The 12,262-nt window shown below is 52.6% G+C and overlaps 4 protein-coding genes across 4 annotated transcripts; 1 reads left to right on the top strand and 3 right to left on the bottom strand.

Moving 5' to 3' along the window:
- Nucleotides 1-31: 31 nt before the first annotated feature.
- On the top strand, nt 32-617 carry N7484_000118 (cytidine deaminase; the record flags this gene model as incomplete). Its single annotated transcript, XM_057110539.1, has 4 exons — nt 32-238; nt 297-382; nt 437-518; nt 573-617. The coding sequence occupies 4 exons, from the start codon at nt 32-34 to the stop codon at nt 615-617; spliced, it is 420 nt and encodes a 139-aa protein (XP_056977765.1).
- A 328-nt stretch (nt 618-945) lies between these two features.
- On the bottom strand, nt 946-5,492 carry N7484_000117 (vacuolar protein sorting/targeting protein 10; the record flags this gene model as incomplete). Its single annotated transcript, XM_057110538.1, has 2 exons — nt 946-1,576; nt 1,636-5,492. The coding sequence occupies 2 exons, from the start codon at nt 5,490-5,492 to the stop codon at nt 946-948; spliced, it is 4,488 nt and encodes a 1,495-aa protein (XP_056977764.1).
- A 770-nt stretch (nt 5,493-6,262) lies between these two features.
- On the bottom strand, nt 6,263-8,091 carry N7484_000116 (uncharacterized protein; the record flags this gene model as incomplete). The annotated part of the gene is made up of 2 exons (XM_057110537.1): nt 6,263-7,663; nt 8,038-8,091. 2 exons carry the CDS (start codon nt 8,089-8,091, stop codon nt 6,263-6,265), a joined length of 1,455 nt encoding a protein of 484 aa, XP_056977763.1.
- Nucleotides 8,092-9,298: 1,207 nt separating this feature from the next.
- Nucleotides 9,299-12,050, bottom strand: N7484_000115 (exocyst subunit SEC10; the record flags this gene model as incomplete). The annotated part of the gene is made up of 2 exons (XM_057110536.1): nt 9,299-9,769; nt 9,891-12,050. The coding sequence occupies 2 exons, from the start codon at nt 12,048-12,050 to the stop codon at nt 9,299-9,301; spliced, it is 2,631 nt and encodes an 876-aa protein (XP_056977762.1).
- Nucleotides 12,051-12,262: the final 212 nt, after the last annotated feature.

Genomic DNA, 12,262 nt, shown 5'->3' with positions numbered 1-12,262 from the left:
GACCTCGAATTTCCCCCTCACAACTATCACGATGTCGTACGTTACTGCTCAAGAGCTGGAGATTCTCTCCACAAAGGTCTTCTCCGCCAAGGAGGCGGCCTACTGCCCCTACTCCAAGTTCCGCGTAGGAGCATGTATTCTGACGGCGTCCGGCGAGTTCGTGATGGGCGCCAATGTCGAGAACGCCGCATACCCCGTGGGAACTTGTGCCGAGCGAGTGGCAATTGGGACGGCGGTGGTGTGTCTGAATCCATAAATGAACTAGAGGTGTAGGAACTAACACGATCATCAAACAGGTGGCCGGGCATAAGGAGTTCAAGGCGCTGGCCGTGGCGACAGATGTCAAGCCTGCAGGTTCGCCTTGTGGAATGTGTCGGCAATTGTACGCCTCTTTTCTATTCCATATGCTCGTTGGATTGCAACTGATACCTCTTAGTATTCGCGAGTTCACCGGTCCATCGTTCCCGGTGTATATGTATGATCGGGACGGAGGGTATAAGGTCATGACTATGGATGAGGTATGTCATCTCGAACTTTCTTTCCTCGATTCTCTGTGATGACCATTGATTCAGTTGCTGCCGGACTCGTTTGGCCCCGAGCACTTAACCTCCACTTAAGTCGATATCAATGAGATGAGATGAGGTAGGACCTAGTATGGAATAAACGCAATAAGACCCCCAAGATTAAAAGGCGAACCCCCTACAAAGTAGATGATGATCCCAATCAAAGAAAGAAGTAACAAACGAACTCTCTATATCTTTCGCGATTTGAGAATACACAAGCCAGAGAAAAAGCCAGCGAGATATGCAATACAAAAACATAACAGAAACCCAAAATTAATAGGCAAAAAAGGAAATTTCGTGCGCCCATAATGTCACATCAAGATTCCAGTCAAGATCCATGTCCAAATCTTCCAAACATTACTGCATTGCGAGGGGGAGAGGCCTACGCCTCCTCTTCTTCCTCAAATTCATCCGTGCCCAGCAGTTCATCCTCGTCGTCCACCACATGCGAGTAATCGCCCCGACGAGCAGCAAAGGACCCACGCGTCGCATAGGGTCGAGAGCCCCGACCACGGCGCATCAATCCAGTAACAGTCCGCCACAGGCTAGTACCCACCAGTGGTAATGCCTGGGCCACGGCCACCAATCCAGCGATGATGGCCACAGGCACAACCACCAAGGGGGAGTCCCCGTCGAACCAACCGCGAGACCCCGAAGAGGAGCCCTCGCCCAAGCGAATTTGCCCAAATTTGCCATCCCAGCGAGTGAAGACAAAGTACCCGAATGCGGTCGCGGCGGCGATTGGGATCACAATGGCAAAGAAGAGACCCACTCCGCTGATGCCATGCTTCTTTTCAAACTCCTTCTCCTTGTTGGGACAGGCCCGGACAATCTGTCGGTCGAGATCCTGATCTCCACTCTGGCAAGTCGTCTGCGGGAGCTTTCGGTAGCCAGTCGGCTCCCAGTACTCGATCAGGTCGGGGTTCTCCTGGCACTGCAAACTGTGATCAGGCTGGGCAAGACCGGGTACAAGGGCACAGCTGCCGTCACTTTGAATCTCGTAGTTGTAGTCGCTGGTGAAGAGGTTAGCCAAATCAATTTCCCGTGACGTATCGCCCGGATCATTGCTTACCATTCAAAGTCGGCACGAGTGCAGGTGCAGTTCCCGGCGTCAATTCGGTGGATATGCGGATCACGCCAGTTGACCCAGCATTCGGCCCCGGGCCTCTTGCGCTGGTATTGTTCAATATGCCCAAACAGACAGTTATCCCCCTGAGCCGGATGCCGAGGAGTCCATAATTCGTAGTCATTGCTCTGGCCATTTACTTCATCCAGCTCGCACTGACGGTCCCAAATACCACTGAAGTCAAGATTGATCGTCGTGACCTTGTTCGAAGACTTGGACCACAAAAGGAAGTTCTTGGACGTGTCTGAGGGGAGGGTCGAGATGTCGTCGATAATCATCTCGGTTTCCGAAAATTGGAATTCTTTCCAGGACTCGCCCTCGTCGACACTGTAGTAGACCACGTTGGTCAATTGGCGCTCCCGGACAAGCACAATAACTGAACCAGCGTCGCCGTACTCAAACATGAAGCGGCCTTTCTTGATTTCTTTCCAGGTGATACCGGCGTCCCGACTGAGGAAAGTATTGGCATCGGCAACGGTATCCGATAGGGAGTCACCCACGTTGCCAACCCCGATCATCAGACCTATGGCAGATCCTGAGTAGAAGGTATCCCGCCAGTCCCGTCGCTGTGTATAACTATGTAGGTGCAGTGCGCATTGATCGGTGCCCTGACCCTCGGTGACTGAGCAGTCATACTTTTTACCATCGACATCGCGAGTCGGGGGTGGCAATAGCATCCACTGGCCACCATCATTGTGAGTGATGACGGTGACCAGCTTCTTGGCGTCTCCCTTTTTATCCACGTCCTCTCTGTTCCGGACGACATTGGCGAGTGCGACACCCTCAATCCCTGCCATTTTTTCGAAATCGACATAACCTCGGTCATCCATGTTCAACGCCTCCAAGCTTTGAACAAAGTACGTGCCGTTGCTGTTGCTCTTGACCAACGAGCCGTACGCGTGACCTTCCTTGGTACTGAGCTGCACAATCAGGAACAACGCATACGAGGAACCTGGGAGAACGGTGTACTGAGCCACATCGATATTGTACGGGAAATGCGCCTGGGCAAAAACACGGGCATCCAGGCTAGTGGTGACGTTCAAGAACTTGTGCTTTTCGGTCGGGTATGTGGCCACGACAATGAAATCATTCATGGTCACAAAGTGCGCGATGTTGTCGTCGATCAGCTTCTTATCCGCCCAGCTGTCTAGTGAGTTACTGGAGACCAGCTGCCGGTTGTTCTTACTGTTCTCCTGGGCATATTGCTCACAGATGACAAGCTCTTCGCTGTTTTCACGCTTGTCGTCATATGCAAACACACACGAACCAACCCCACGAAGCATCAATTGCCACTCGTGGCCGCGATTCTTGCTGAAGTAGGCATCAAGAACGCAGTCTTTACCTTCACAGGTCTCGCTGCCAACCCAGATCATCCAATCCATGTACTTTTCATGAAAAGCGAGAGGTGACATGGTCGCTGGGACATAGGTTGTCGGTTGCTTGAATTTTCGGAAGGAATACCCGCGGTCGATAGTCGAGTAAACATTATTGGAAGTGGTCAAAAAGTAAGCGCCGTCGGTGTAGTGAGGGTGCTGAATCATTTCTCTAACCTTTTCACCCTTGAATGCGGCAGGCTGCTCCCAAGTTTTGCCATGGTCATGGGAGACAGACATCTCCAATTTGTCGGTGAGCATGAAGATGGTCTCATCATCTCCAGAGTTACTTGCTTGCCGTTCAAGATAGAAATAGTCGGCGTCGGAGGCGGCAAACTCTTGTGGCCTTCCTGCATGGACCTTGCCATCAGTGACCGGAGAGCCGGTGGTGGTATTTCCACATGACCGCTCGATTTCCTTGTCCAAATTCTCGCCGCCATCGCGAACACAAGCGTTGCCGGGGATGAGCCGCCAGCCCGAGGGGCCGGTGTACTTGTCACTTGCGTCCTTGCACTTGCCCGCCGGAGCTGTCAGAGACACCGCCGGCAAGCACTCCTTGCCATCTTCAGAGCGCTGGAAATTGTAATCACACTCGAAGTCCTCGGCCGAGCATTTGCATTTCTGAAAGATGGGCGGGTCCATTTTGAACTCGTTCTTCATGAAGCAATCAGCACTGGCTTTGCGGCGTTGGAAGAATTGCTTATGGCCCATCAGACAGTCTGCTTTGCCATTCTCGTCCACACGAGCAGGCCATGTCTCAACGTCGTCCTTGGTGCACTTGCGCTCATGAAGGCCCTCAAAGTTGATGGAATAGATGAGATCTCCATTGCCATCGCTCTTCTGGCCCACGAGCAAGAACTTCAGGCTCGTCGAATCCGGTGTTGTCGTCAGGAAAGAAGTTTTGATCTTGTGCTTCAGCTCGATATCCTCCCATTCCTTGCCATGGTCGATCGAGTACTGAACCTTTTTGGTCTCCCCGTCATCACTGACAGCCACAATCACGCCACCCTGATCACCAAACTCGAATCGATGCGGGCCCTTCAGTGCTTTCCGCCAGTGTAGACCTGCGTCGTCGGAGACGTAAAGGTCACCCTCGGAGTATTTCTTCAGATGATCACCCGTATTCCCCACGCCCATCACTAAGCCCGGTGCGGGACTAGAGAACATGCGGCCCAAAGAGCTCAACTTACGCAAAGAGTCATAGGTAGTCATGGAGTGCAGATGCAGTCGGTCACCTTCCACCTTGAGTGACTGGAAAGTTCTACCATCGTCGAAACTGATACTGGTGACGAGCTTTTTCTCTTCGGTGTCAGACTCTTCGACTTTCTCCCAATTGCTGACCGTGTTCACAATAACAATGCCTTGGATGTCAGCGACCTTTTCGAAGTCAACCAGTCCGTTCAGGTCACGATTAGTATGTTCGATGTTGGGGGAGAAGTATGTTCCGTTCGAATTGGATGAAAAGAGTACACCAATGCGGTTTTCGTGCCATGTGGTCTGCACGTCCAACTGGATACTATAGTTTGTACTCTCCAGCAGCGTATATGCATCCTTCTCGACCTTATGTCCACCAAATTCCGCGCGGTGCCATTCGTGAGAGTCGTCGCTCACATACAGAGCCTGTTCAGTGGTACCCCTTGATTGAACACCTGCAACGATATACTTCTTGACCGAGCGAACCTTGATCTGCACGGCACTGACAGGCAGTCCACGGTTCAGCTTGACCTCGGTACCTTCCACGTCATCGCGGAAGAAACTGTCGGAATACACCAGACGCTCCGAACGATCGGCGGATCGCAGCCCGGGCACCACACAGAGAATCCGGTCTCCCAGGGATTCCTTCACATCGAGGTCTTGTCCGAATTGGGGGGTATTCGCAGCCCAAGAACACTCCAGGATTGTTTCGCGTAGCGGGGTAATGGTCTTGAAGTCATCAGTTGTATAGAAGGACTGTGTCATACACCCAATGATGAAGCACTCTTCGGTCATGAAGATGACCTTGCTGGGGTCCCAACCATTGAAACTGAATGGAATGGCGCTGCGCAAGACCATAGGAGGCGCTTTAATCACAAACGATCTCCATGTCTTACCCTGGTCAGTGGTGATCCAGTGTGTGCCGCTTCGGCCAATGATGTAGGCGCGGTTTTTGTCCCATGGGTGCGGCAAGACGATGATCGCGTTTCCCTGTATGCTTCCATCCTCGCCCTTGACCACTTCCCACTCCTCACCGCCATCGACAGAGATATGGACATTGCGGGCGCTTTCGTCATGAAAGACGATTGTGTTAGACCCTTCGAAATAGAACAGGCCTCTTGGAGAATGGGTTAATTCCGTTGCCGTGGCCGTAGGTTTGTCCCCCTTTGCCGCGGTCGGCTGTGTGGTCAAAGCCAACAGCAGACCAACGACGAGCAGCAGCCACCGAGGTATCATGACCGCTGATACTCAGGCATCTGAATGGGGACGTTGGTTTGAGGGTCAAGCAGTCTAGCTGCCTGCGGGCCGATCCGGAGGGCGGGATCAAATAAACGGCGAGTGGGTGATGCAGATGCGTTGGTAAAATGCAATGTGAGCTGGCCCAGCCGTAGGTCGTCCGACAAAGCACAATGTTGAAATGCGAATGATGATGAGTTGTGAAGTATGAGGGAGATAGCCTGTCGTGGCCTCAGCCTGGGGGAGCTCTCCTGTCACGTGAAAGACTTATCGGTCTATCAGCGGGTGCCTACGTACTTTTGTACCTTGGTTCCCAGCGCCATACCATCAGTGATCCGATCCACTTGAGCTCATCACTTGTGACGTACTGGTCTAAAGGACAACTCCTGGAAGTACTGGATATTGAACCTCAATGCAAATCAGCATTGTGACATTCTGCAGCCAAATGGAGAATATGTACAAGGCGCTGCGAACTCAAAATAGATACTAGATACACGAATGGGCGGAGGTCAAAACCTCCAAATCTGCTTCATGGGAGATGAAAAAGCCAAACCAACGCTAAACCCAAATGCAGAAGATGTTTAAGCCGGCCTCAATAAGACGCCATCAGGAAGAATGAAAAAAACAAAAATACCAAAACAACCAAAAGTAGTATAAGAAGGGGGAATCAACGGTGTTCGAGCGCTGAACGAACGAATAAGAAGAAAGAAAAATCATAATCTAGTAATGCAAAACCAGGAGAAACGAATTTGTATGGCCAGATCCGAAGTCTAAGCCCTGCGGCGCAGTCTGCGCCACATCTTCTTGACCATGCCTTCATTATCATCCAGATCCTCCCAGATGTGTTGGTTGCGATCGGCAGGCGGTAGAGCGGCCAATTGCAGAGGATCCTCCTGGGGAGACTGGGACGGTGTGGGAGACTCGGTCCGGAGATCGGGTCGGGTCAATGTCATTTTTAGAGTCATCTCCCGATTTCCTGGGAGTCGCTGGGGACCTAATTTGGACCCGGGTAAGGAAGACTGCCGTCTTTGCAACAAAGACGGCGTATCCATCGATGGTCGCGGGCTCTCCCGCGGGTGTGAGGCTATTGACGGCGCGTGTGCTTCCCGAACTGATCCACCCGGGCTGCCCACCATGGTGCCATCGTCCTCCTCGAAGAAGGTACCGGCACATTCTGACTTGATCGAGACCGGGACAGGGGAAGGCGGTTCCGGGGACATGTTCTCTTTGTTATGGTCCAAGGATGGGAAGCCAAATTCAATAGCTTCATCAAACTTTTGTGGGGATGCCAGATACACCCGCAGTTTCAAGCGAGCGTCCGGATCTTGGTAGTATTGTGCCGAGGGGTCAATGCTGGAGGTGGAGGATTTCGGTGCATGTTGGCTGGATTGATGACGAGATGCCGGGCGGGAGGATGGGTTCCGATTGCCGGAAGGCGCAAACGGGGGCAACGATTGGCTCGGGGGGATGCTTCGCGGTGGGACTGATGTCGACTGTCGAGGTTTTAATGCTGTATGGGTTGAGAAAGACAAGGAGCGGCGAAAGGAAGGACGACGCCAGGCTTTCCCTTGATGAGTGGCCGCGTCGGCGATATGGGCGTGGTACTCGTCGAGCGACAAGTCCAGATCCCCATCGCCGTCCAGCCACCGGAAACTATCATAGATGGCCTCATCCATCTTGGAGGATTCGTTCTCGTCGACGGATTCTGAATCTGATTCCCAAAAGACGGAGGCAGGATGGTCACCAGACGTCTCCGAGGGCAGAGAGTCGGTCGAGAAATGACGACGAGCCCGGTCGCGACGATAAAAAGCCTCGTCGGCCGCGTCCAGAATCACGCTATCGCGATAGGCAATGCGGAGACGACGGCGTTCCTCAGGGGAGAAAAGCTTTTGTTGGATCTTAGCGGGGAGAGAATGAAAGCATTGCGAGTCCGCCTGAGCAACCAGGTAGGCCAATTGGAGGGAACCAGGTTTACGCAGTTTTTTGGGAGATGCAGAACGTTTCTCCAGACCTCGTCTCTTTGTCACGGTCGCTGTTCGAAGCCCACGGTGGAGGGGTGGCCCGTGAGCATGATTCGTCCGATAGGCCCGAGCATGATGATAGTCATACGTGGAGCACCCAGGGGCTTCCTGATCTAACCTCATGCGCAAGCGCTCGACATTCGAGAAGAACTGTTTCGGGTCAGTCATGAACAAGTGGAGTGAGAGAGTGGAGACGCCGAGTCTCCCGTGCGCCAATGTGGGCAAGGAACACACAGCGCCATGGGTGATAGTGCGGGTAATGGCGGGTTCCGAGGAATAGGGGCAACAAAACAAAAACCAATACGAAAAAATAAAAAATAACTCCAATGAGGAAACAAAGAACCAAAAGTTTCCAGGAGACCCAGGGGGAGAATCACATTAGGGAAGGGATATGCAGAGGGAAAAGTTTCTCGAAAGCTCGTATCAACCGGTTTGGAGGTTGGGGCCGAAACTATCGATCACACTATCGAGTCGATCCCGCAAGGGGAAAGGGGAGGGGGGTTCGGTCACGGGATTGTTCGTACCTTTCGTCTCACTGCCGGAGGTAACGAGTCAAAGCCCTCTTCCGGTACTTGCATCGTGAACTCGATTCAACGAGTTCAATACCATTCAAAAGGGAATAGAGCAGAGAGAAGAAGAGAAAGGAAGAGAACGAGATCGACGAGGATCAACAGAGGTACCGTGGGATCTCTTTCGAGAAGTATAACTGGCAAATGTCCAAGCTTCACAAGTCCAAAGAACTCGAGAACTTGAAAACCCGTTGGGATAGATGGAATATATGTCAAAGACTTACACAGATAATCACACAACCTATACCCCGCCAATGCATGATTGGAGCCACATCCCGTAGGCCCAATCGCCCAGTGCACAGACCTTGTGATGTGACAGGGACATCTATTCCAAGACCTGTCACCTTGAAGGTGGAGCGGCTCCCTCTTTCATCAAATATGACCAGTCACGAACGGTTCGATCCAGATCTGGGAAACCGGTTCCTGAAGGGGTTCGAGCGAAGGGATACACAGTCTCCTGGAGCACACAGAACAAAGGATCCGAGAACAGCGACCAGAGACATACAGCTTCAAGTGCATGGAGACAATTCAAAGTCCCCAGCCTTGTGCGACTTGGGTTTCAAGGAATGTGAGCGGCAAGGAGGGAACCAATCGCAAGGTGTGGGGAGCCTTCCGCCGTACTTCGTATTGTAGGAAAGACGCAGCTGTAGGTCTGACTAGAATCTTCCTGGTCTGCTGGCTCCGGCATTCTCCATCTGATCTTCCCAGCCCTACTGTGCTGGCGCGAACTGAAACTCCGATCATCTGAAACACGTCCACCCCTAGATCGGAGATTCAGGGTCTCGTTGACTTGACAATCCCGTCGGATACTGGAAGAGATTCATTTCAACTTCTCTCAAAAGCAAATTCATATTAGGCCACCGGATTGTGTTCATGTCTGGGACTGGAAAATCAGATGAGCGTGAGCTGTCAGCTGGATCCACAGTGGCCTGGACTAGTGGGAATTAATCCTACGACAAAACTAAGTAAAGATAGCCACCATGATCGGTCTAGTGCGATGCAAGTAATTGCCAAACCCGTTGATCTCATCAAACTTCCCCCGATAGCGCCTCCGAGGTATAATCCCCTGAACATGACCATTGTAGAAGAATAATAAAATATATAAGAAAATAAAAAATATTAAAAAAAGTATTGCTGAACTGTACCATATGACGTGTCTTACGAGGGATGTTCTGGAACAAACAAACTGGGGCAGTTATACTTTACATTAAATTCCTCACAGAGCATTGAGTACCTGTTGTAAAGCCAGGGTATTCGAATCCTCCCGACGGGACACATACGCTCGCACTTCCATGACACTGAGTTTGGCCTCGGGGCCGGAGCCTCGACTGGAGCCAGGCCCAGTGCCACTGGCGGCGCCGCCGCGGATGCGCTCACGGAGCGCCTCCACACCAATGACAAACAAATTTCCAACTTCCAAGAGCACGTCCAGCGCGCCACCAGGGGCCTTGATCTCTTCGTCAATGTCCCACGACTTGAGCAGGTCCGCGTATTGGGTCATATCCTTGGTGACCATCAACCCACCCGGTCCGCTGACGGCGAACCGCTTAAAATGCTCCAGCAGGAGTCCGCGTGTCCCCAGGGCAATCTCCGTCAAAAATTGTCGCACGTTGGCCCCACTGGAGGGCAACGAGGTACGAGCAATGTTGTGCAGTCGCGTGAGAAACGTACATATCGATGCACAGGTCTAGGACGAGTCAGTTTTGTCAAATACTTTTTTTTTTTTTTTTTTTTTTTTTTTCCTTTCTCTTTTTCTTTGGCTATGCGTGGCTTTTTGCTTTGGATGCATCATATCAGGGAACACGTACCGGTGTCTGCAGCATCTCGAGCCATGTGGCATTGTCACTCTCCCGAGGTCGGAAATCATTCTTTCGTTGACCTGAGAGCAATCGCCCAACCCACGCGAGAGTGCCGTCAATGGTCTTTTGTTCGATGGTGTTGATCTTATCCTCAAATCGCGAAGTGGCCTGGCTGGTCCGTTTCTCCATGTCCCGACGAGTAGTGATACTCCCCGCCGCCAAGGGCAGAAGGACGGCGTTCACGCACATCACCATCAACGTAGTGATACTGATCGTGGTTCGAACAGAAGGTAGGTATCCAAAGTCCGGCTCATTCTTGCCGGATTCTTGAGCCGTGGCTGCCTCCAGGGCAGCGTCGAGGCAGACATCCACGTATCCCTCGCCCATGGTGAGCAGTAGCAAGTTCAGCAGAGCCGACACATCCTTGTGCGTGTCCGCGTTGACGCTCAGTTCCAGCCCTCGACCCACCGCTTCCGCCAGCCACTTCAGCATGCGCTTCGCATCACTCAGGTTGGGCTGACCATCTTCGTCGGTGAGTTTGATCTCCGTCAGCCGTACGGTGTCGGGGACATCACCGAGCTTGGCGACCTGAAGCAGCGTTCTCCGTTGAAAGGGAGACACATCGGGCGAGTCTAGCCGAGCGATGAACGCATCACGAGTGGTAGACAGCAATTCTGTGCCCGGGCGAGACAGGGAAGCCATGAAGGTGGTGGCGGCCTTCTTGCGGCGGGCCTGATAGCTAGTGAATTTGAACAGTAGGGCATTAAAGAGATCCTCGAGCGTGCGCTTCTCGCGCTCGATATAGGACGACCCCACAAAGTAGGGCACAAAGAGCTCTTCCAGCTGTTGATCCAATAGAAGTGCGGTTTGGGAGGAGATTGGTTCGGGGTGCTCGGTCAATCCATGCGCCTTCAAATCATCGATCAAGGCACTGATGTAGCCCCGGGAGCTCTGTAAGCATCGTAGAAATGCCAGAGAGGAGACGCCTCCGGCCTTTTCGAGGACCATTTCCAATCGTTGCTGGATGGATTGCTGGAACACGCGCTGGAGGAACTTTCCAAGCACTTGCTCGTAGTATGGGAAGGCTCGTTTAATAATCGCAGACTCTTCCTGCACCACCACTTTGACCTCATCGAGCAACGATTGCAGACTGGGTTCCACCCCGGGAAGCTCAGCGTCGGGGTCGGCCATTCTCTCCCATGATTCCGCATCTCCGCCGACTTCCTCCGTCATCAGTTGGCTACGCTCGATGAAGAACTGATGCTGATTGACGAACAGCGCGATCACACTAGAGCCGGCATTGAAGTCTTGCAACACGGTAGCACAGTCCTTCATACCGTCAAAGTTGGCCTTGCGATAAAAGTCATCAAACTGTTTTAATAGATCCTTTTCCAAAGTTTCGGAGAATTTCTCAATAATCTCCCTTGTATTCCGACGCGGTGTACTGTTCCCACTGTGCAGGTCCTCCGAGGAAGAATTGCCGTGATGCCCATTGGTCGATGAGCTCTGGTTCTGCTGCCAGCTTTGAGGGTCCAGCCGTTGGCTGATCCGTAGCAATTGTCGCGCGATATGTGCAGACCGTACCTTGGCCTCCGCCGTGCCCGTTCGTCGCAGGTTCTCCAGAAGTGAGATCTCCCCGCGATTACAGACCCCGTCCCAGCATTCGAGCAAGAAGTGGGCGTCCAGAGCTCGCCGTCGTTGTCGATCCAGTTCCTCCAATCGCCGTCCAGTCTCCACCGCCATGTTTCCGGTGCCCCCGGTGCTCTCAAGTCCGGGGCCGTTCAGCGAGGTATCGAGTTGTTGGAATGAATCAATAGCCTGTCGGAGCTTCCGACCGAGGGAGGTGAGGTTCTGCGAGTGCTGGGCCTCTGCCCGACGGACCGCCGCAGAGAGTTCATTTTCTCGAATCTCCAGGTCCCCCGAGAGTTCCCCCAGCCGTCGTTGGGCGCCTTCGAATGTACGGATGAGGGGTTTCGGATCAAATGGTTGATTGGCCGTGGTCGTTCCCACTGTTGAGCGACGTGCGGAGATAGCAGTGTCGGACAGAGCCTCGATAAACTCCTTGACGATAAAATCCCGGCCGGAGAAGTCTTCGAGGGAGAAGCTGGGGCCCTTGGGAAAGACAGTGCGGGCGGGGTTGGAGGAGATTATGGATGCATTGTCCATCATGGCGAGTGCAGGGGCTTCATGGGCCACCTCTGGTCCAGACACAAGTAGTTCGATTTGACCAGCTCCAATTCTCAATGTGGTGGGTGAAATGGGACGGTCACTTGAACAATCCGGGGAAAGCTGGGATGCGCGCAACAAGAAGAGTTGTCGCGGGTTTCTAAATGCCACAGCGAAATATTGGGTTATTGCCACGAATTGGCAATATACATAAA

Source organism: Penicillium longicatenatum (genome assembly GCF_028827895.1).
Source record: "Penicillium longicatenatum strain IBT 33135 chromosome Unknown contig_11_segment0_segment0, whole genome shotgun sequence".
Taxonomy (NCBI): Eukaryota; Fungi; Ascomycota; class Eurotiomycetes; order Eurotiales; family Aspergillaceae; genus Penicillium; species Penicillium longicatenatum.
This window is presented reverse-complemented; position numbering and strand designations above follow the sequence as displayed.